The following is a 22,531-nucleotide window of genomic DNA, read 5'->3' as shown; positions in this document are numbered from 1 at the left end:
CTTTGGACTTACTCAAGAAGCAAGAGACTCTGCAATCTGAATATTGAGAAGACAGAGATTATGAGAGACCATAGCAAAGACAGAACATCTTCAGCTCACTCAAAGTAGTAAAGCAGTAACAAACAAGTTCCTTGGCACCTACAGGAAAACATTCTCACATGGAACAATTCTAGACTCATTCAGAAAATACAGCAGACATGGTCAAGGAAACAAGGAGAAACTGAATTGCCCTCCAAGTTAAGAGCATTTGTCTACCAGTTAATTCAAGAATATCCTATGCATCCACTGTTATTTACAGAGAAATTGGATACTATTCTGAATCCATAGATTTATACAGGATATAGTAACACTTCTTTCTTACTAAGCAGGAGATACTGCTACTTTACAGCTGCTGACAAAAGACTGCAAAAGCAGAAATAGGACAGCAAGAGGAGCTGAGTAGTTACCCATTTCACCCAATTTGTTGAGAAAAAAGGCTCAAATTCTTTATTAAAAGTAGTATTTTCTATTGTCAGAAACTATCCCTGAATGACATGTCAACTTTTTTCAACAGCTTATAAACATAAAGAGTTAGAAGTAGCCAGAGTTCACCATGCTAATTAGACAGGGTAGTGATTTGTATTACAAAAACATATTTTGTTTTGAATGGCCATCAACCTTTTCCACTTTTTACCTTTCTCCATTTTTACCTTTCTTACAATACATTGTAATGAGAATTAAATATGTAAGCCTGACAGTAAACCTAAGTCAAACATCTTTTAAAACAGGCAATTAGTCAGAAAATACAAATTTTAATTAGGAAAAGAAGGATTAAGAAAGCTAACAGTTTTTTCCCCACAATACACTCAAAAGCACAAATATGCCTTACTGTTTCAGAGCAGGGCCTCAAAAACACAAATGGAAACTAATTTTGTACCATTTTTACTTGAGGTAAAAATATATACGTATAAATATATAATAATCATTGCCATTCCCCAAATCACAATAGCCTAAAAAAACACATTTGCAGTGGAACAATTTTCTTGGCATCTTACTTTATATCCAATTCTTTCTGAGAAAAAGACTTACCAGTTTAATATCAATGCCTGTAGCACTGGCATCCAAGGAATTTTCTATCAGCTCCTTCACCACGCTGACAACTGAAGTAATCACCTGAGAACTTGAAAGGAGCCGAATTGTCTCTCCAGGCAGCTGTTTCATGGTGCCAAGATTCAACTGCACAGAAAAATAACAGAAAAAGAATGTAAAAGGAACACTACAATTACACATTTCTAAGAAACTGTTTCACAGGAACTTTGAAATGTAGAAAAAACACAGCATTATGGCTGGAAAGTAAAATTTTAAAGTTCCAGTAGGGCCCAGCTTCCTCTGCAGTCAATAGGAGTTGGGATAGAAATGGGGAGGCAACACACTGGTGCTGAGGAAAAACCATATTCAATGGCAATGGGATCTACTGGCAAAAATAAAAACCAAACCCAAAAGAGTTCTCTATTCCAGTCTTGCCTCTCTGATCTGATGTACTGTGTGCCCTCAGGCAGGGCATTTATTTCTATGTCACTCTATCACTTGAAAATGAAGATGCCTTATAAACCAGTGGAGATTTCTTTTTTTAATTATTGGAAACACAAAGAGTTATAAAATTATTGCTATATTATAGAGACACTCTCCCATGAAGACTGTACACTGATCTGTGAATTTTGGCATGCATTTCTGTTTAACTACCTACACTGACACAAACAGCCAAGCCCCAGGAAAACTGTTTTGCTGATCCTGGTAGCTCGCCACAAAAGAATTCAACCACAGTTTTATATGCATATGAGAGAGGCAGGGGAATGGTTCAGACAGGTTTCTTCTCTCGTTTATGTTATATAATGCTATTTACACTGAAAGGCAAACAATCCTGGCAGTCCTGGCTTTCCCATTGATTCAGTCCAAAGTATCTGCTGAAGAATACAGACTGCACACTCAGCACCTGCCCCAAGGATATGAGCACACATGGAGGAATGGAACAAACACAGATTTCCTCCTGACACAGCCAGGTCCTGGTGAGAGATTGCAGCCAACACCCCTGAGCATCACTGCCCTGCAGGGTGTATGCAGCTGATATAACAATTACAGGACATTTCTCTGCCTCAACATCCTTCTAAAGACAGCTACTCTTTAAACATAAAAGACAAAGTAAAAATGTGGTTACTTGGCTTGGGGGGGGCGGCGGGGGGAGGAAGTACAGTGTTGTTAAGAACAAGCAGCACTGAAACTTTTCTAGGAACAGCTACAAAGGCGGTTTCTCTTTATTATTGTTATTTACATTGCAAAGGGAGTTTGCCTTTCAAATGTGGTAAAAGGATCCGATGAATCGTTTTTCCACCAACTGGAAAACAAGAGGAGCAGGAGAACACGTGTATTGCTGAAGACGAGCCGATGTTAGTATCATATACACGTGTTCAGAGAGGCCGATTTTGAGGCATTCATACACTGTACAGAACTCCTGTGTCAAGTGTTTCATAGTTTACTCATGGGAGTAAGTCAGATGGGAGCTGGATGTCTCTCCAGACACTGACTAAGATACGGGAGGATCTTAAAAACAAAAACGCTGGAGACCTCAAAGACAAATTTTCTATGAGGTGTGACTGATGCAGGCAGCTCGGGAATCAGCTCCCGGCCGTGTGGCGTCCCCTGCCCTGGACCCCAACTGAGGGACACAACGCTGGCCACAACTCGGGAACACCTCCTGGGAGGCACAAAGGGACATCTGGGATGTCCTACCCATGCAAAGGCATCCCACCTATAATGCCATTTAGCTAAGAGACACGTATCTCAGCTCAAGCCACCTTACTACTGTAACTCTTCACGGACCAGAGGCGTTCCAGCTCTGCTCTGTGGGAAAGCGCAGCATTTTCTGCGTGGGAGCCCCATCACTGACCTAACCCTTGGATCCTTCCACAGACATGTCCCACATGCCAACAACTGCGGTTCTACACATCCTCAGCTAAACCAGGAATAAAATCTCCCTAAATTTCACGGTTCCGGCCTCACAGCAGCCTGAAGCCACACCAAGAACCCCGCCCCCCCCTCCGAGCACCGCCTTCGTCAGGGGCCCTGCCTCAGCGCGCACTGAGGCATTTATTCGGTTTACGAGCCGAAAAAGCGGGCGAAAAGCTGCAGATAAACCCTGCGGGCCCTCCAGTTTACCCCAGACCACAGAGCCGTCCGCAATTCCCGGTTCTGGCTGCGAGAGGCGGGGCGCCCGCTGCTCCCCGGGGCCTGCCTGGCCTCTGCCCAGGGCCGCCCGCGGGAAGCGGCGCCCCGGTCCCGGCGCGGCCTCAGCGAGGCGGCGGCGCTTCCCTCCCGCTCCCGTTCCCGCCCCGCGGCTGCGCTACCTGCGCGCCCGCCCCGCGCCCGTGGGCGGTACGGACGGCCCGGCCCGGCCCCTCCGCTCCCCTCCCGACCGGCCCTGCCCACGGGCACCGCGGGCTCTACCTGCGGCCGGCGCCCGACGCTCCGCTCCGGCTCCTCGGCGGCCGCGGGGCTGCGGAAAGGTGGGGCCGCGGCGGGGGGCGGAGGGACGGGCGGCCGGGGCCGCCTGCGCGCCGGGGCTGGGGAGAAGGCCACGGGCACGGCCGGCCTGGGGCCGGGGCGGCGGCGGAGCGGGGCCGGCAGGGCAGGGATGGCAGAGGAAAGGCGGCGGTGCGGCGGGCTGCCCCTCAGATCGGGCTGGAATCGTGGTGTGGAATAGGAAGGGATGGCGGGTCACGTCAAGATGTCTGTCTAGGTGCTGGCTCGGCGGGTGCTGCATCCCGGGGCGAGAGAGGAACAGCCTTGAGTTGCCCATCCCAGGTAATGTGTGCACCGCTTGGAATGCTTGGCGACAGGTTCTGGGTAAGGTCGGCAGTGCCCCGGTTCGGGTTCAGCTTCAGCGTAGCTATTTTTAGTCTACTGCTGTTCATATTGCAGAATTTTATATTTCATATTTATTTTATACTCCATACCTCGCTAAATAAGTGTCAGAAACAAACTTGCTACTGAAAGCAAACTTTCTTTTGCTGGTTAAACAGTGCTTTTGTATTCTGATTCAGATGATTGCTAAAAAACCCACTTCATCCCGCTCCCATAAATATCCATAGTCCCAGAGATCATGTGAGTTTTAAGTAAGTAATAGTTTAGGGTTTTTTAAAAAATTATAATTACAAATTTTACCGCAATAGGATGAGAGTGGCATTGTAGGTAAGTTCTGTCAGTTTCCTGGATATATCAGCATATGAAATTATCCTGTGTATCTCTGCATGTGTCTGTTGCTTAGAAAACTTTTGAACCTGTTTTCTAATTTCAGCCAGATTTAGGAGATGGAAATGTCTGTCTGGAAACTAATAGATGGGGAGAGGAGGGAATCTGCACTTTGCTTCAAGAAAAAGAGGCGTAGATTATTCCTTCATTACTCTTTCTAGAAGTAGGTGGCTGGGCAGTTGGTATATGCAGAATTCTTCACTAACCATTACATGAACAAGAAAGAGGAGGAAGATTGTCTGATGTGGGAAGTGGACAAGAGCTCTGGATATTGTCATGGATGGAGAAACTTAATTCAGAGGATGAAAGTTATTAGCTTGGTTTCTTACAGCTTTGCAACTGTGGCTTCTGACATCACAGCTTACTATTTTCTTAAATGTCCCTTCTGTAGCAAGCTTGTGAATTTTATTGGTTTGAACTTGTTTTAAACAAATGGTTCCCAACTGTCCCTTTGTACTGATCTCTCTCTATAAACCATAGCTTGAAGATCTTGAGGTACATCTGTGCTCTCTCCAGACCTGCTTCTTTAAAGCAGCTTTTTCCCACATTTGAAAATTGCATATATTAAGTACTCCTCTGTAACAGCAGTCTCAGCCTTCAAACAGATCTGTTTTATAGGGTAAAAATGAATGTAGGAGTTGCCCACAGCGAGGTAAATCCAAACACTCGGGTGATGAACAGCCGTGGAATGTGGCTGACATACGCGCTGGGAGTCGGCATGCTGCACATTGTCCTGCTCAGCATTCCCTTCTTTAGTGTCCCTGTCGCCTGGACTTTAACAAATGTCATTCACAACCTGGTGAGTACCCTCTCTTGGAACAGAGTTGGAGTAGTGGTTGTTCATAAATACTTATTTTCAGTAGCAAGGGAAGAGGAAAGTAGCCAGTCTGTATGGACAATGAAATCCTGCTGTCCAAAACACCACCTCTCCTTGGCCTATGCACAAAGGATTGGCTGTTTTGGGGAGGAGGGATGATACACTTTCAGTTTAAACACTTTCAGTTTAAGCATGAAAAACATGAAATATTCTTTATGTATTCTTTTAAATGGTGTTTAATTAGGCTGGAAGGTTGCAAACATAAAATCATCATGCTAGCCAACTTTCACAGTGTTCTGTATATTATTAGACAGCTGTGCTGAATCCATAAACTACCACATTTTTAATTCTTGGACACTATCTACTAATTTTTCCCCATCAATCTATTAGTATATCAAAATGTTTAATTTTAGCAGCCTACCTATTTTCTTTAAGAGAAATGCTTCTATTCTATTTCTTCTAGTTTTGCTTTCTGGCCAAGCTGCATAGCTCAGAATACAATGTTGTCACCATACAGGACATTAGAGAAATCTCACTTGAAAGCAGTGGGGAAAACTGAACTACTTTGACCCCAGCCCTGAAACCATTTGTTATTCAGAGGGTTGTGACTTGCATAATGACTTTTGTATGCAAAAGATTTTGTGAGCTGCTTTCTGCTCCTCTCCCCAGGATGCTATCATTTTCCTGTAGCCACTTAAAGTAGTGCAGCTATCTATATTGGTCCTGCCATGCTTAGAGAAAAGAGGGCCATAACCCAGCAATTTAGATCATACTAGAGGTTTGCTAGCTCAGCTTTCTGACATTACCAGCCAAGAAGACAGAAAGATAGCTCCTTCCTTATTGAGGAAAATGATAGTTCACTGAGGATGGGTAATAGCCTCTTGAATGTAAAGTTTAATTTTAATTGAGCTTTTTGGTTTTGTAGATAGGTTTAAAACTACCGGTGGCATTGTAACTGTCATTAGAGCATTTTGTGTGTTATCTTTGACAGCATCAGACATGTCTGACTTCAGAAGATGTTGGCAGAGACAAGTATTACTAAATATTTCCCACATGCCTTACTGAACTCATTGCAAGTAGCTGTAATGACAACAGGGATGAGAGCATGCACTGGCAAGTAGTTTTGTAGTGAAACACTAGAAGATGAGTATAAATTGCACTGTTGGATATTTCAGTAGTTAAATGGCACTTCTTTTGGAAACAATCCTCAAATGGTTTGACAAAAAAAAAATCTTGGATTTCCACTAATGGAAAACTCTTAGCTAACCTTGAAAGCATTTTTGATGGTTCTTTCTGCAAGTACCACTGGGAAATAAAATGTGGAGTAAGCAGCTGGATCTGTCCTAAAAGTGTCTTTATGGTTATTAAAATAGACACTGCAAATGTCATGAATCAAAAAATTAATTAAGCAAATCAATTGTCCTAGGTTCACAGGGCTCTGGTCTGGAGGCTGTTCCAAAAAAAGGTGGAAGGAGACATGAAGTGATTTGCTGAGGTTTCACCTCCATTATAAGAGTTTGGAAGAAATGTGATTTTTTTTTTCTATATAAAGCTTTCTTATGAAAATTTTTGAATGTGCATAGGAAGAGAAGGGAATCTTTGATATTGTCTCATAGAGACTCTTCCCTGGAGTTGGTGTGCTCTCTTTGATAGAAAACAAGTGTTTTTTAAAACTGGAAGAGGATGTACTCTCCTGTTTGAAACCAAGAGGCCCAAGTTGGTTTTTCAGTAGAAACCATACATGGCATGTTCCCATCAAACAGGAACAGTCACAAGGAGAGTCCAGCATGTTTAAGGAGAAGCAGCAAAGATGTGGACAGATGGTATTCAGCAGAATGCTTAGTCAGTTTCTAAGGATTTGAAGCTGGTAAGTGGCTGAGAAAGCTTTCCGGAGTTGGTGTGATATTGTCAGTGTTTGTAGGTAGATTTTTGCTTTATGCACACTCTACTACTCATCACTCTGTTAACACTGTGCTAGGAAAGTGGTGATACAAATCCACACTTGTTACAGTGCTTGTTAAAATTCCCTTGAATTCAAGGAACTACTAGCGTAGAAGGCAAGGGAGTGGACTGGATGCCACACAGACTTGGGCTTTACTTCAGACTCTGCACAGTCTCAGGCAAATCACTTCTTGTCTCTTCCTTCCTCTTCAATAATTTGTCATTACAGGCTAGCAGCTCTTCTGGGTGAGAATTCACTCACTCTCCTTTTTTTTTTTTAATTTTATTTTTTAAATTTTATAACGCATTGAACAATGTAACAATTATTTAAAAATATTACTAAAAGTGCCTCTGTGTTCACTTTTTATTTTCCCCAGGGAATGTATGTGTTTTTGCATGCAGTAAAGGGAACTCCTTTTGAAACACCTGATCAGGGCAAAGCTAGGCTACTAACTCACTGGGAACAACTGGATTATGGAGTACAATTCACATCTTCAAGGAAGTTCTTCACAATCTCTCCTATAATTCTGTGAGTTCAAAACTGTGTTATAGATCAAGTGACACATAAAGCCATGATTTCAAAAGCTGCAACATGATGGGTTGCAATTTACAGTCTAAAAGCATTTTCTGTCTTTTTTTCTTGTTTGTTTGTTTATTTCTACATCACAGCTGTAGGGAGTATTTATTTACAGGCTGTGTAATCAACAATCTTTCTTCCGCTTTTGACACTCCACATACTGAAGTCAAAGTTTGTAAACAGGTATTAATGGGGCAGATTTTAATGATTAGAAATGTTGTGAGGAAAACTTACTGTTAACTCTTGAATTTCTTTAAGAGATTGTGAAGTCATAAATACTGAAAATCTAAACTAATTGCTTGTGTGACAGCATTTATTAACTGTTTTGCAACTTGTAAGCTAAAAATGTGTCATTTCCTCCATGGATGTGATCTGGTATCAGTTTTGCTTTGTTTGTATTGTCTTCTATTTACACTATGCAAATGGTGTAGGAATTCTATACACCTGTCTCTGTTGACAAAAGTGTGGTTGTGTAACTAAGAAAAATCAGATAAATATTTAATATCCGACTCTAAAAGTCTTTCTGTTTGTCCCTGAAGAAAATTTATGTGTCCACTTATATGGCAGTGAGAGGGGAGGGAAGATCCTGCATGATGTTTAGAAGGTTGGCTCATAAAGGACAGAAACTGAGAAAATATATGCAACTCCTCAAGGTGGGGAGAAGTGCTGGAAGAAAATAGTAAACTAAGAGTTGCTTTTTAGCACCTTGAGAGGTATGGGAAGAAGAGACTTAAACCATAATTTTGCTGTAGATACTCTAGAACCTCTGGTGAGATATTTAATACAGATACAGATGTTAACCAGTAAAATCTTACTAATCACTAAAGCACTTCTTTCAACTATGCTTTGTATGTGTTTTAGACAGGGCTGGCATCAGCTAAGCTTGTTCCCTTTTCTCCTGCAGGTACTTCCTGACAAGTTTCTATACAAAGTATGATCCCACACACTTTATCCTCAACACAGCCTCTCTCCTGACCGTGCTTATCCCCAAGCTGCCACAGTTGCACGGGGTTCGTATCTTTGGCATCAATAAATACTGAGCAGAAGGTTCAACACTGGCTGCCCCTGACATGGCTACTGCTGCTCCCCAGGTGAAGGAAATGAGTAGTCTGCTGTGCTGAGTATCTCATCATAGCCAGGGAGAGATGCTTTTACGTCTGAGATACAATTCCTGCTTCCTGCAGCATTGTCTGGGATGAAAATCGACTTTGTAAGAAGATGCCTTCAGATACTTCAATGTGGACTGGAAATGTGTAGAAGAAAGATTTTCATGAAGAACTGGGCAGGCCCAGTTCTAAAGCCTAATCCCCACTAAGACTGTACATGTGGCTGATGCAAGTGGCTTGTAAGGAAGGTTCAAGTAACAGCTGAAATGGAGAGCAGAGTTTCACAAATACCCATCATCCATAATGCAGGTGGTAACTTTACATATAAATCCAGAATCCTCGATGCCAAGGACTGGTGAGGCCACATTCTTAGATTAAGAGAAATTAGGTAGTTTCTGCTGTAATGGATTGTGAGTGGTTGTGCTTGTTTTTGCATTGTTAAAGTTTGTCCCACAGTAAGTACTGTGACAGCGAGCGTAAATTGATGGTGTAATTCCTGCCTTCTCTGTTCCTGTGAATTTTTTTTGATTTTTTTTTTTTGGTCACAATAACTGAACAAAGTCCTTAACTTCCAGCTCAGGGGAGTTCCACATCAACTCAAGAGCTCAGTTTATGTATGCTTTTACAAGTTGCCACTGATGTGTTTATTTCATTTTGCTTACCAGGATACTGACTTTTCTATGTGTAAGTGGGACATCCTAAAAAATTGCAATTTCTTTTTAGGTGTGAATTTTTGACTGTTTTCTCTGCTATTCACTGATGGGTTATTTTTCAGTAGGTGAGAGGCCTGTGAGGTGGTGGGGAAAGGCTTGCTGCTGTCCTAGGAGAAGGTGCTCTGTTACAGAGCAGTGTCTGAATATGGAAGCTGTGTAGGTCATAAGCTAGAATAGAAGCTGAACTAGAAGTAGGTGAGTAGGCAAATCACATGGACTAACTATGCTTTTGCAGAAAAAGGTATAGATAACTTGCATGTCTTGGAAATGTGGAGGAATGCTGTGTTTTAGGGGTACTGTGTAGTACGGGGTAATCTTGTATATTATCAGCTCTGGAATTAGAGTGAAGGAGGTACATCTACTGCTCTGAGCGCTTATTTCTCTGTCATGGAAAAAGGATGACTTCTGAAGTCTGTTGTGTGTCTGCCAGCCCAAACCAGCTCAGATTTAACAGAAGACCCCATGTAAGACTTGAATTACATTTTGGTTGCAGTGGCAGCCAGTGAGCTGGGAAAAAAAAATTAAAAATATCAAAAGACAAGCCTGTGGTGTACTTACTTTTTTTCTACAGCAGTTTTCTGGCTATTTACTTTATCGATAAAGGTGCTGTTAAAAAAAGGGTAATGAGTTCCGAATTTTCTTTAGCAATTGGAAGTAATTAGTTCTGTCTGTTGCTTGCACAGAAAGCGGTAACTGGCTGATTTTTAAATAATAGCCATCACAAGGCCGTGCTACATTTGACAGTGGCTGCCGAGGGGCAGGGACTGCAATACTCGGCCCGAATTTGATGTCCCGGGGGCCGGGGTGCCTGGGGGCGGCTGGGCAAAGCCCGTGGCTTGCAGAGGAATGCGGGGGAGTCCCCGCTCTCCGCACGGCGGCTGCGCCAGCCCGGAGCACCGCCCGCGTTCCCGGCGGGGCGGAGCCGGCCCGGGAGGGGGTGGTGACACATCGCGACACGGGGAGGACGCGAGTGCGCCGCGACTCGGGGAGGGTGGGCGGGGGATTCCGGCCGCCGCTCCCCCTGGCCGGGGCCGGGGGAGCCGCGGAGGTGGAGTCGAGCCCGTGACCCGGCAGAGCGGCCGGACGTGCCCTGTGCTGCCCGCACGGCAGCGCTCCTGCTGCCGCCCACGGGCCGGCTGTGACCTCCCCTAGGGCTGCGACCTCCGTAGGGCTGCAAGAGGCACCGTCACCAAGCGTAGTGAGGAACTCTCTTCACACGTAATTCAGGTAAAACAAGACGTTACCTCCCAGCTATTTATTCTTAGGGTCTTGAATGTTGCGTGTGGCCACTCATGACTTTAAAAGCTCTTCGGAAATACAGAGCAGAACACGTGCTTGAAAACCCTCCACTAATAATAAACTGTACAGTTCTCTTCTAGACATAACCACTAGGTAGATTATAAGCAATGAACAACATTGCCAAAAGCGTTTTGCGGTCGGTGAAGCACGGCCGAGCTGCGTGGCTGAGGACCAGCTCTGCTCACTCTGGGAAGCAGCGTTTTCACAGGATGGTTTTGGGAATAGAGACGAGCTGTGACGACACCGGTGCTGCTGTGGTGGATGAAGCTGGCTGTGTTCTGGGAGAAGCACTGCACTGTCAGAAGGAAGTTCATTTACAGTAAGAACAGGCTTCTCTCAAGGCTTCTGCCTTAATAACGATTTTACTGGTTTGTTACTTATAATATCATCTATATGTAAGTCTTCGTGTCCCATAAAACTCAGTAAGTGGTGGGTAGGTGTGAAGCTGTATCACTCTGGCCTCAACACATACTGCCTGAGAAAGTATTAAGGGGGAGGAAATAAATGCCATGAATTTAACAAGTTTCCTTCAGTGTTTTCTTTCAAAGAGAGACAGATTACTTCTCTAGCTTGAATAAAAGATGAAAACATTGCTACTGTTAAAATCAGCAATTTTAATTTTCCCTTTTTAAAGGGAAAATTAATAAAATATAAGAATTGGTCGTTAAGAACAGGAGCTGACAAGTGAGGGGTTGTGAATATTGTTACATAGTTTTGGAACAGTGTTGAGATACATTTAAAAAGCACCTTTACCAGAAAAGGTCAAGTTAGATCCTTTTCTGGCCTTCCACTGATAATTATGCTCCCTTCAGTGCCCTTGACACTAAACAAGGCATTTGAGAATGTAGTAAGGAAACAGGCAGGATATGACAAGGTTAAGAGGTGCCCGAAAACTATTTTTATGGCATTCTCTCTGCTATAAACCACCAATGCATTGCAATTCCTTGGTTTTACTAGATCAGGAGGAATAATTCCCGTGGTGGCACAGCAGCTTCACAGAGAAAACATCGACCGAGTGGTTCAAGAGGCCCTTTGTGCCAGCGGCGTTTCTGTGGCCGAGCTTGCGGCCGTGGCCACCACAGTGAAACCCGGGCTCGCTCTGAGCCTGGGCGTGGGGCTGCAGTACAGCCGGGGCCTGGTCAGCAGGCACCAGAAACCCTTCATCCCCATCCATCACATGGAGGCTCACGCACTCACCATCAGGCTCACACATCACCTGGAATTCCCCTTCTTAGTTCTCCTCATCTCTGGAGGCCACTGTCTCTTGGCAGTAGCACAAGGAGTTTCAGATTTCCTCCTGCTTGGACAGTCCATCGACATCGCTCCAGGTGACATGCTGGATAAGGTAATATCTCCTTTCCTTACCTTTCCTTAGTTGTTCTCTTCTCTTTATTGCTTTTATACTATATAATGGTAGTAATATCATTAGCCTGAGGACAGCAATTCAATGCAATACAAGTTTTATGTAACTTTTTTTCTATTTTGAAATGCCATAGATTTAAGATATGAAAGACTTAAAAATGTACACAAAATATCAGTCGTAACATATGTACATTAATTATATGTTAGCAAATAGGCAACATAACCAAAGCTGGTGTTGGATGTTTCATTGACACTGATTATACAAAGAAGTGGTATTAATTAGAGAAGATTTATAGAGGTATTTTATAGAGGTATTATTATGCTGTCAGGTTTAAAACAATGCATGTTAAAGCATTTCTTACTATTTTTAGTTTTTAGAGTTTGAAAAGCATGGTTTGGCATTCACAATCTTAAGTTTTCTGGGTCCCTGAGTACAGTCGGTAAAATTGGTCATTTTTGATTTTGTTCTCAGCACTGTTTTTAAACACTATTTGTGCATATTTATTAAAAAATTGGGGAAGTGCATGGCATCAGAAAGGGGATTTTCAGAAGCTGAAACCAACTTTATTCTTGTGTATCTGGTAATACAGCATGGCAGTCTGTGTGTATTTCCTATAGCTTAAAAATGGAGTAATTAATTATTTTCTGCAAAATTTGTTGATCCTCGTGTTTGCCCAGATTGTCCTAGAATTGCATTTCTAAACACTCCAAGAAAAAAAAAAAATCCTGCTGGGCTGGTGTTATCAGCCATGATAGCCTTACCATACCCTGTTTGTAATTTCACATTGGATTGGATGTTTTGGTGTCATATTTTACTCCATGGACTGCAGTACAGTGATGCCATTCCAGGAGGAACTAATTCTAAGTCTGTTGTTTGTCATCTCCTTAGGTGGCACGAAGGCTGTCTCTGAGAAAGCACCCAGAGTGCCACAGCATGGCTGGGGGGAAGGCCATAGAGCACTTGGCTCAGACTGGGGACCAGGAACTGCTCACCTTCCGACTGCCCATGCGGCAGTATCGGAACTGCGACTTCTCTTTCTCCGGCCTTCAAAATGTTATCAATAATGCCATTGTACAGAAAGAAAAGGAAGAAGGTATTTTTAGGCACTCAGATATAAACTGAGCTTTTGATGACCTACGCTCAGGAGCCCCCTTTGATGATACACTTTTATAGGTATTGAGGAAGGTGAGATCCTGTCCTGTGTTAAGGATGTTGCTGCTGCCGTACAGCACGCAGTGGCTGTTCATATTATCCAGAGGACGTATCGAGCCATGCTCTTCTGCATCAAAAACAGCATATTGCCATCAAAAAATGCCACTTTGGTGGGTATACCTTTTTTTTTCCTTTTTATATCTGACTCTATAACATCATTTGAAGATGCAGATGCCTTGTTGTACTTTCCACCTTTGACATATGAGGGAGATCTCAGTATGTATTATATTGTTAAAATACCAACAATATTGAAGTAACAGTCATATAAATATTTAGCTGGGCTTTAAGCTAGAGAGAGATTTTCTTACCATCTAATCTAATCTAATCTAACCTCCTATAACAACTTGCCCTCTTGCTGCCCAATACTTGATGGCTGTTCTAGTTACAGAACCACAGACTGGTTTAGCTTGGAAAGAACCTTAAAGATCATCCAGTTCTAACCCTCCTGCCCTGGGCAAGGACACCTTCCATTAGACTGATGTGCTTCAGTAATGTCTTTTTGCATAACAAGCAAACTTAGCATACTCTTTTCTGGTATGTTTTAATCTTAAATGCAGCATTTATTGCTGTCTTTAGAACTTCAACTGATAACCCTTTTCTAAACGTGATACTAATTGTGCGTGACCCATAAGTACTTTTGAATTAATGCCTTTTTTTCTTTCTGAAATGCTGTCAGGTTGTATCAGGAGGAGTTGCAAGTAATCAGTATATCAGAAAAGTCCTACAGAATCTGGCAGATGCAAATGATTTTGCTTTACTATGTCCTCCTCCAAGACTCTGCACTGATAATGGTGTTATGATTGCATGGTAAGAGTTGGTTTTTTTTAACACACAATACAGGAGCACATGCAAAGTTGACATGAGAGTCAAGAAGCTTTGTGTGCTGACTGATGTGCTTGTGTGCAGAGTTGTGATGTACATTTTTCTGTAATTGCTTTGTTGCTCAGGAATGGCATTGAAAGGTTACGTGCAGGGCTGGGGGTCCTTCACAGCACAGCTGGCGTCCGCTATGAGCCAAGGTAAGTGACTGCTCATCCCCAGGCTCTGTCCTCACTGCGGGCTGGAAAGGGGAACAGGTCACATGAAAAAGAGGCACTAACTGCTGAGGAGTCTCTCTGCAGCACATAGAAATTTTAAAAGATGCCTTCCAAGGCAGTTTCAAATACAAATGATCATGGCTGATATTTATTTATGTTCGTTTTGGCTCAGAAACTTAATTTACTGTACATCGTAAGAGTTCTATGTGTTTTCCTACCATGGTTGTCTAGATGTTAGACTTCAGGCCAAACAAAATGTGGATATCTCAAATGTACCAGCTGGTCTTAAAGTTGGGATGTTTTTCATTTCTTTTTCCCTTTTCAGAAAAACAGACCTGGATGGTCTCAATACAAAAAAAAAGTTGCATTACACTTTTCAGATGAAAAATTATAAAATACTCTACTTCAAAAATAATTTGCTGTATATATTTGAGTGAATAAAAAACTAAGTTTTACTTGCTGTAGACAATGAATTATTTAAGATTATCATAGGAGTTACCTGTGAATCTCTAGTGTTTTGCATTCATCGGCAGGACATAAAATGAATTATCAACTAAAATCAGAATCTAAATACAACAACAGACCCAGAAGATGGCTTTGAAATCACAACTGTATTTCTAGAGTTTGGAATAGCTACAAACACAAATATTTCCTCATTGTAAAAATATTTCCAGGTACAGACCATTTTAATGGTCTCAGTCTTACAAGTGCAGGGAATATACTGAAATAATTTGACTCTCCTGCTAATTGTAAAAAGAGGTCTGTGAAGCTGTACATCTGTGTGATATGGCAATGACAATGTTAATTTTTAACAAATACATAATTTTGTTTTCTAGAGCTCCCCTGGGAATTGATATTTCAAAAAGAGTTGAAGAAGATTCCATCAAGGTGCCAAAATTAAAAGAGATACGATGGTTGGCATCTTAAAAAGTACTTAATAAAATAATTGCAACTATAAATAGCTCAATGAAAAGTGTTTCAATGCTGTTATGTTTAGGGACAATACTTGGATTACAAGTGTTGAAAATAATCTGTCAGAGAAACAAATGCTGTGTTGCTATCACCAAAGTAATTCCAGTTACTACAAACTAAGCATTCAATATTAAAACAAAAACCAGCATCTCAGTATTAAACAAAAAAAAGCACAGGATGCATTCATAGTGGGTTCCTTGTACACATACACATGTACAACTCTGATTATTAATAATTATGCCCATGTATTTAAAAAAAACCCAGACAGAACATTCTAAGAAAACTTGATTTACTGACTTCATGTATAGAATAAATGCAACATCTCCAGATACAGCTCTATAATTCATCTACTGAAAGTAACTTCAGCCTGCTGCATGTGTCAGATGCTTTTTCACTGTTGCTCTCTAGTTTTGCAATCCGAGATCCAAACTGTACTGCCCTTTTTGGCAGAACAGTTGAGGCTGTCAGGCCCAGCTCCTTGGCTGCAAGGCGCAGAATCAGTTTCTCGCCAATTCCTCGAGGTAAAGTCAAATCAGCTTTTTCTGAGACGGGCAGAGAATTGAGGAATGAGACAACATCTTCATCAAGAAAAGGAAACCTGAAAGAGAGATTTACATGGGTAAAGATCTTTTAAAAATTCTATAGGAATAATCTTGGTTTTCCCCTTTACCACATGCAAAGACCTTGTGAAACTACACTGTAACTTTGAAACAAAAAGATTTATACAACAAATGCTGGTATCATTCTGAATTTCAGGCATTCATACCTACTCATCTGCATGGTTAAGAGCACTGCACATCCACCACTGCAACTGTTCTCGTGCTGAACTGAAAATGTGGAACTAAGACTTGGAAAAATAGTGGCACAAAGATCACATGAGAAAACCTTTCATGCACCTGAGTGGCCTCTGCTCCTGGACAAGACCTAAGGAATTTTTTTCAAGTTGATGGTAGCATGGAGAAGTAGGCACAAGTAAAATGATTCTTCAACTCTTCAGACTTAACAGCCAGGAAATGTGGTAGATAGTGACTATGCTTTACTGCAGGGATAGGAATACACAGCTCCTGTTACACTGTCTTTCTCCAGAGACACTCCCCAAAGGTCCACACCAGAACACTTCAAAGTTGTGCAAAAGACTGTTTAGCTTAGAATTATAAAACCAGCTAGAATTTCCCTATTTCAACATCCTTCTTAAAACTTCTAGATGGAAATCAAGTTGCTAAATTTCCTTAAGTAAACTCTTCCACAATATACTACAGACCACTTTTTTAAAACACAAAACCAAAAACTGCACAACACAGTACACATTAACAAAACTGCAGCTGAACTAGAGACAACAAAACACACAGAAGTTTCAATTAAGATTTTGCTAGCGGTGTTAAAAACTGCATCTAACCAGCAAAACCAGTTTTGCTCTGTGTTAAAACAGTAATACCTGGCTTCTTTTCCATGATCACCGATGATCCTGTCATCTCTACCAAGATTTCGAGAAGAAATGCGCCCTAACTCCATTTCAAGTTCTTTATTAAGACCCTCTAAGCCATCTTTGGTGAAGCAAACACGATGTCGAGAGTACCCAGCAAGCTGCTCATCTGCTCCAATTCCTGTAAGCACAACCTGAGGAAACAGAATAGAAGAAATCTTAATATCTATGCAAGTTAATTTGTAACAGACCTTAAAGGTTTAACTACATTTTAAGGAAAAAAATTTTAATATGCATCTTTTAAAAGTATTACTTATCAGAATGGGCTGTGCCTTACACATTTACAAAGCCTAAACCAATTCCCAGTACAGTCATTGGTAACTTAAATTATCAGACCTTAAAGTACACACAAATATTGCTAGTGGAGCAAGGAAAAAACCATGACAATAATGCCATATGTATCACAAATACACCAGTATATTTGAAGAATGTCTTAGTTTCTAGGATAATAAACAGCATTTGTTAAATACCAGCCTTTAAAAATTATTGCCAAAGTCGATGTCATATGTTGTAGTTGAATATGTTGTATATGTTGAATGTACACCCAGAGTACTGTTCATTTACCAGCTATGTTACACAAAGTAAAAATGACTTACGCTACTCAGTAAGTACAGTTAAATGTTTTATCAAGAAAAAACCCACTATTACATCTGGCCCATTACTGTGCCTTCAACAGCTGAAATGAAACAGTACCTTCTTCCCTACACACACCATCAAGAACAGAGAAGTGAGAAATCAGAATCAAAAATAATAGATGGTGGTTATTTGTTTCCACTGGATATTATTGCATATCCAAGTTCACTGAAAAGCCATGCATATTACATGACAATAGAACTGAATGTGATTTTTAACTCTAGAATTACACAAATACTATAATTATAGAATATTGTACATTCTGACACTGAGTTTCAGAAGCCTCATGAATAGCAAAAATCCCAGCTGATTTCTAAATCAAGAAAACTGTTTTTACATTCAGAAGTCAAACACTAGGCAGAAAACAAAACAAAACAGTACCTTTGCAGGACTTTTATATGGTTTCAGTTCTCCTTGGTTACTAATGAAGCCCTCTCCTCTGGAAGCAAACCAAATTGCACAGCCAATACTGTCATCCAAGACTGTATCCAGTGGATAGATTAAGTAATTAATACGCTGTTTTCTCATTTTTTTCAATTCCTCTAGTGTAACATTAATTTCCACAAAGTTCCAGGTTCTTGAAGGGTTAATGGCTTTTAATTCCTTCAGTCCTGCCCTACCAGTGATTCTGTCAGGAACATCAAAGCAAGATGAATGAGTACCAGAGTCAGCAGCAGGATCTTGACAGCTTTCTTGAGGACAAAGCAAATCAAGCTGTACTTCATGGCTGGTACGTCTTTTAGTGGTACCCCTGTGCTTAGCTTGCTCTTTCATCATGAAAGCTACATTAAGAAGATCAATTGGCTCTTCCACAGGCACATGTTTATCAGCCAGGGCTGCAATAACCATAGAATCAATGCCACCAGAAAAGAGCACTGCAATATGTGCTCTCTTACGAGACATGCTTGGAACTTCTCTTGTTATCTGATCTGGATCTCTAAAGAGACACAGGACTCGTCTCTTGACTGCTTCATTTAAAACATCAATAAACTGACAGGCTAATTTTTTCTTGTGTTCCTCTGCAAGAAGTTTTTGAAGGGTTTCTACAGAAACCACACAGTTAATGTTGCTAAAATTAGAGCTTGGACATGCATCTGAAGCTTTAGAAACTGTTTTATTTAAGGGGATAACTGGTGCTCTAAGACACAGCTTTGATTCATTCAGCACGAGATGTACATGGTTTGGTAAGTCTTTTGACACTTGGTCAAGAACATTAATGCATGTTTCTTCTACTGCTTTCTCTCTGCAGCTGTACTTCCATGGAAACAATGTTAAAGACCAAGATTTAGTTGCTGCACAAGCTTTGAGATCAATTTTGAAAATTCCACATGCTGGGACTTCTTGCCATTGGTTGCCTGATTCAGAACAACCACTTACAGATGTGAGACAGAGAGCACTGTTAACCTCATTACTGAATTGCCAAAGCAAACTACGACGGCCAAAGTAATCTCTGCCAAACCATAAACTGTGTCTGGGTGCTTCATAATAGATAAAAGACCAGGGACCCTGAAGTGATGAGAAGAGTGACAAAATGTCCATTTCACTGCTGCATGAAGCCAGATGATGAAACATTACTTCAGTGTCATTCTCTAGATTTCCTACAGGGACTCCACTGAAAATTTCTCCATTCCAAAGAAAAACATTGTTATTGGCATCTTCCAGAGGCTGAGGAGTCACCAGTCCCCTCAAGTGAAGTACGTGGCCTGAAAACAGACATTGGTAAGAGAGATCAGACACAGTTTTTATCAACTGTTGGCTACTGTCTGGTCCTCTTCGTCTTAGATGGCAGAGGATGTCTTCACTGAGGAAATCATGAATCACATGCTGGCTGCACAAGGTAACAACACAGCAAATACCACACATTGCAACGAGGAATTCACATCAACTACTTCTTGGTTTTAGCCTTTTCTGAATTTTCCAGCTCCTGATGTGCCTTCTTTAATTCATCTAGTGTGTCTGTGTAAGAGAAAATTACACAAATAATCAGTTTTACAAACAGGAAAGTTTATGCATAGGTATGTTTCAGTGTATATCCACAACATTAATAATTCCAGCCACTTGTTCAATTAAAGTGAAAAACATAAAACACTAATTAAGCAAAGAGCTATGTTTATGTTCCATCATTACTAAAACAAGCTATATAAGCTTGCTGTAGCATACTCCTTTTTAGTTATACAAGGATGATTTTTTTCCAAAGAAAGCCACAGTGCAATAGGAGAATGGCCAACTCTTATATAATCAGTATGACTTCAACATTTGTAGTAGGAAAAGGGAACTGACAATAAAAATGGCAATGCTATTAACCCAAATCAAAGCAAAGAGAAGCAGCAATTGTTCACTCCAGAAAATTAAATACATACTTCTAAATTTATACTCTTCTAATGCTTGTTCCATCACCACGTCTATTATCCATTCTCCTATTACTCTGTACTGGACACACAGCTGCAATTTTCTCATTTTAACATACCTTTGAAATAGCTACAAATACAGCTTTTAAACATTAACTAATTGAGATACTTTTACACTGCAAACTTACTTTTGCACTGAGACAGCATTTCTGTCCGGTCTGCAAGGAAGAATATGTTGCTATTGGGTTGCTGCTTATAAACTTTCTGTAAAACAAAACCCACACTGTATTAAGTCAAAGCAGCAGATGCTGGACCCACACTGCAACAGAAGCTGGTGTGGGTCCAAAGAGACACTCCTGATATAAAAGTGAAGGGGTAAGTTCTGCCCTGTGAACACCAGCTTTCTAATGCTATACTATCAAAAGCATTTAATGCTCAACCTAAGACAATTCTGAATTTCTCTTTTCCTCATCCACAAGGGATCACGTTCTATTTTAAACAAATGCACAGAAAAAGTAAGAATACCTCATGAATCTTTGTGATCAACTCAAACATCTTAATGAAATAACTCAAATAAAATATAAAACCCCAGCACTGCCCAAGTATACATAATTAAATAATTTGCAGGACAAATTATTCTGAGCACAGCAGACCACATGTTTATTAAAATCTGGATTACAACAAATTACATTTATTTTTCTGCTAAAATGAAATAGTTAAAAGCAAATTTGTAAAACCCTTACCCGGTTCTTCTTCAAATTAGAAAGCTCATCGACTACAACCTTCTGCTCTTTAATCTGAAAGGCAAAAGATGCATTTTAATTTAATGATAAAAACAAGACATCATAGTATAATCCTAGTGGTGAGCATGTCTACTGATATTTTAAGACACCAACATGCATGTCTAGCTGAATCACTGAAGACAAAGTAAGTATAAAAATTACATACTTAATTTCTCTAGAAATAGGCTATTCTGCATGCATTGGTATTTCTCCTACCTTCAAAAGCCTCTGGGAAGCCAGAGTACCTATAACTATTTAGAATCAGAGAGCACATTTTTCCCCCTTAGAAGAAAACATGTACACAACTAATACAACATCAAATAACTTTTTAAAAATAGCATAATATCAAGAATACGCTATATATTGTATAGTGTATGCTCCAGATTCAAAATGAAATTAATGAAAATCCAAATACTCTAATACTCTAGAAAATTGTATTAGCAATGGGAGCCTTTCTATTGCTCTGGATTTTTACATTAACTTCCTTAGTGGAATTTACCACTCTGCTCTGCACTGACAGATGTGGCAGATATTCCCATCTTCTTTTACAATGACAGCTGTGAACGCTGAAGAGTAATCAGAAGGACAGTTGCAAAAGCCAAAAACTAACCCAAATTTGCCCTCTTTCAATTTGTATACATTGCTCCTTGTCTTCCTTGTCACTACAGCTCCTGATAAAGAGTCCTTCTCTGGCTTCCCTGTAGGCCCTATTGGAACACTGGCAGGTTGATAGGAGGTTTTTTGGAGTGAAAGTTCCACAGGCTTGACAGATTGCATACTGAACAGAGCTGTGGGCCACCAGGGAAGAGAGAGTGGATAAATAAGGAGCACCAGCCTCTGTGGCTGAAATCCCTTGGGACATTTTGGGCAGACAAAGCTGAAACTAGGCTAGAAGGAAGCCATGTGAAAAGCAGGTGAGGGTACTTGGAGGGGAGACCTCATAGCAGTCTTCAAGTTCCTTAGGAGGGCAAGTGGAGGGGCAGACACTGATCTCTTCTCCCTGGTGACCAGCGACAGTACCACAGGGAACGGCCTGGAGCTGGGTCAGGGGATGTTCAGATTGGATACCAGGAAAAGGTTCTTCACCCAGAGGGTGGCTGGGCACTGAACTCTCTCCCCAGTGAAAGTGGTGACAGCAGCAGCCTGAGTTCAAATAGCTTTTGGATAACGTGCTCAGGCACATGGTGATTCTTGGGGTGTCCTGTGCAGCGCAGGAGTTAGACTCGACCATTGCACGTCTCTTGAAACTCACGATTTTCTGTGAGAAAAACCTCACTGCGTCTCACTTGGCATTTCAAGCAGTAAGACCCAAATACCGATCTGGCAAGCGAGCTATCAGCGAGGCAACATGGGCTCGCTAAATGCAGGCCGCTCTCGGGGCCCGAGGGCGCAGCCCCGAGCACAGGAGCCCCGGTCCCTGACAGCCCCCGCCCTCCTCTACCTCACGCTGCTCGCACCCCAGGCGCCAGGACCCGCAGGGCCGCCTCCGCTCACCCTTCGGCTCAGCTCCTCCTTGCGGCGCAGCGCCGCGCCCTCCCCATCCTCCTGCCGCGGCGGCCGCCCCGACATGGCCCCGGCGGGCACCGGGCGCGCTCACCCGGCAGCGGCGACAGCCTCGCTTTCGACACACAACAGACACCGGAACCAGCCGCACCAGAGCGCATGCGCGCAGGCGGGCCCGCGCACAACACCACCAATCAGCAGGCGCGGCCGAGCGCGCGCCTGACGGAGCGCCAATCAGCAGGCGCGGCAGAGCACGCGCGGCGGCGCGGGCCGGACGGCGCGAATCGTGAGGGGGCTCGCGCCCCCGGCTGGGGGAAGGCGGGAGTGCGGCGGCCTGTGCTGGGCGGGACGGAGCTCCCGGAGCCGTGTCCTGGAGCGCATAGGGACAGGCCCAAGGTGGAGAAAATGTTTGGAATGAGGCTTGGAAACTTTGGAGTGTGTCGGCTTGGTGTGCTGTGACC

General features: G+C 42.1%; 5 protein-coding genes across 9 annotated transcripts in view; 2 read left to right on the top strand and 3 right to left on the bottom strand.

The window, feature by feature from the left end:
- The window catches only part of PMS1 (PMS1 homolog 1, mismatch repair system component), a 44,482-nt gene extending 40,741 nt beyond the window's left edge, over positions 1 to 3,741 (bottom strand). Inside the window, exons 1-2 of one of the 4 annotated variants that reach the window (XM_077181153.1) lie at positions 3,481 to 3,741; positions 1,069 to 1,215 (exon numbers count right to left, since the gene is read on the bottom strand). In XM_077181153.1, the coding sequence (XP_077037268.1) occupies positions 1,069 to 1,200 (132 nt within the window). In that variant the 5' untranslated portion in view covers positions 1,201 to 1,215; positions 3,481 to 3,741. The other 3 variants (XM_077181151.1, XM_054636337.2, XM_077181152.1) reach the window with 3 other exon arrangements.
- ORMDL1 (ORMDL sphingolipid biosynthesis regulator 1) lies at positions 3,467 to 9,979 on the top strand. 2 transcript variants are annotated; one of them, XM_054636302.2, is made up of 5 exons: positions 3,467 to 3,539; positions 3,773 to 3,837; positions 4,903 to 5,083; positions 7,420 to 7,571; positions 8,524 to 9,979. In XM_054636302.2, exons 3-5 carry the CDS (start codon positions 4,910 to 4,912, stop codon positions 8,657 to 8,659), a joined length of 462 nt encoding a protein of 153 aa, XP_054492277.1. In that variant the 5' UTR covers positions 3,467 to 3,539; positions 3,773 to 3,837; positions 4,903 to 4,909; the 3' UTR covers positions 8,660 to 9,979. The 2 variants fall into 2 exon arrangements, with proteins under 2 accessions (XP_054492277.1, XP_077037270.1); XM_077181155.1 differs by lacking the exons at positions 3,467 to 3,539; positions 3,773 to 3,837 and having other exon boundaries at positions 4,890 to 5,083.
- A 393-nt stretch (positions 9,980 to 10,372) lies between these two features.
- On the top strand, positions 10,373 to 15,310 carry OSGEPL1 (O-sialoglycoprotein endopeptidase like 1). Its single transcript, XM_054636305.2, has 8 exons — positions 10,373 to 10,665; positions 10,807 to 11,056; positions 11,695 to 12,082; positions 12,989 to 13,193; positions 13,274 to 13,422; positions 13,989 to 14,119; positions 14,260 to 14,331; positions 15,186 to 15,310. The coding sequence occupies exons 2-8, from the start codon at positions 10,845 to 10,847 to the stop codon at positions 15,274 to 15,276; spliced, it is 1,248 nt and encodes a 415-aa protein (XP_054492280.2). The 5' UTR covers positions 10,373 to 10,665; positions 10,807 to 10,844; the 3' UTR covers positions 15,277 to 15,310.
- ASNSD1 (asparagine synthetase domain containing 1) lies at positions 14,942 to 19,300 on the bottom strand. The gene is made up of 3 exons (XM_054636304.2): positions 17,819 to 19,300; positions 16,757 to 16,938; positions 14,942 to 15,919 (listed from the first exon to the last, which is right to left on the bottom strand). Exons 1-3 carry the CDS (start codon positions 19,298 to 19,300, stop codon positions 15,658 to 15,660), a joined length of 1,926 nt encoding a protein of 641 aa, XP_054492279.2. The 3' UTR covers positions 14,942 to 15,657.
- On the bottom strand, positions 19,256 to 22,240 carry ASDURF (ASNSD1 upstream open reading frame). The gene is made up of 4 exons (XM_054636306.2): positions 22,062 to 22,240; positions 20,529 to 20,582; positions 19,974 to 20,049; positions 19,256 to 19,393 (listed from the first exon to the last, which is right to left on the bottom strand). Exons 1-4 carry the CDS (start codon positions 22,134 to 22,136, stop codon positions 19,323 to 19,325), a joined length of 276 nt encoding a protein of 91 aa, XP_054492281.2. The 5' UTR covers positions 22,137 to 22,240; the 3' UTR covers positions 19,256 to 19,322.
- Positions 22,241 to 22,531: the final 291 nt, after the last annotated feature.

The sequence above is a fragment of the Agelaius phoeniceus genome, chromosome 7 (assembly GCF_051311805.1).
Source record: "Agelaius phoeniceus isolate bAgePho1 chromosome 7, bAgePho1.hap1, whole genome shotgun sequence".
Classification (NCBI taxonomy): Eukaryota; Metazoa; Chordata; class Aves; order Passeriformes; family Icteridae; genus Agelaius; species Agelaius phoeniceus.
Note: the sequence above shows the minus strand (reverse complement) of the source record. Positions and strands in the feature narration are given on the sequence as shown.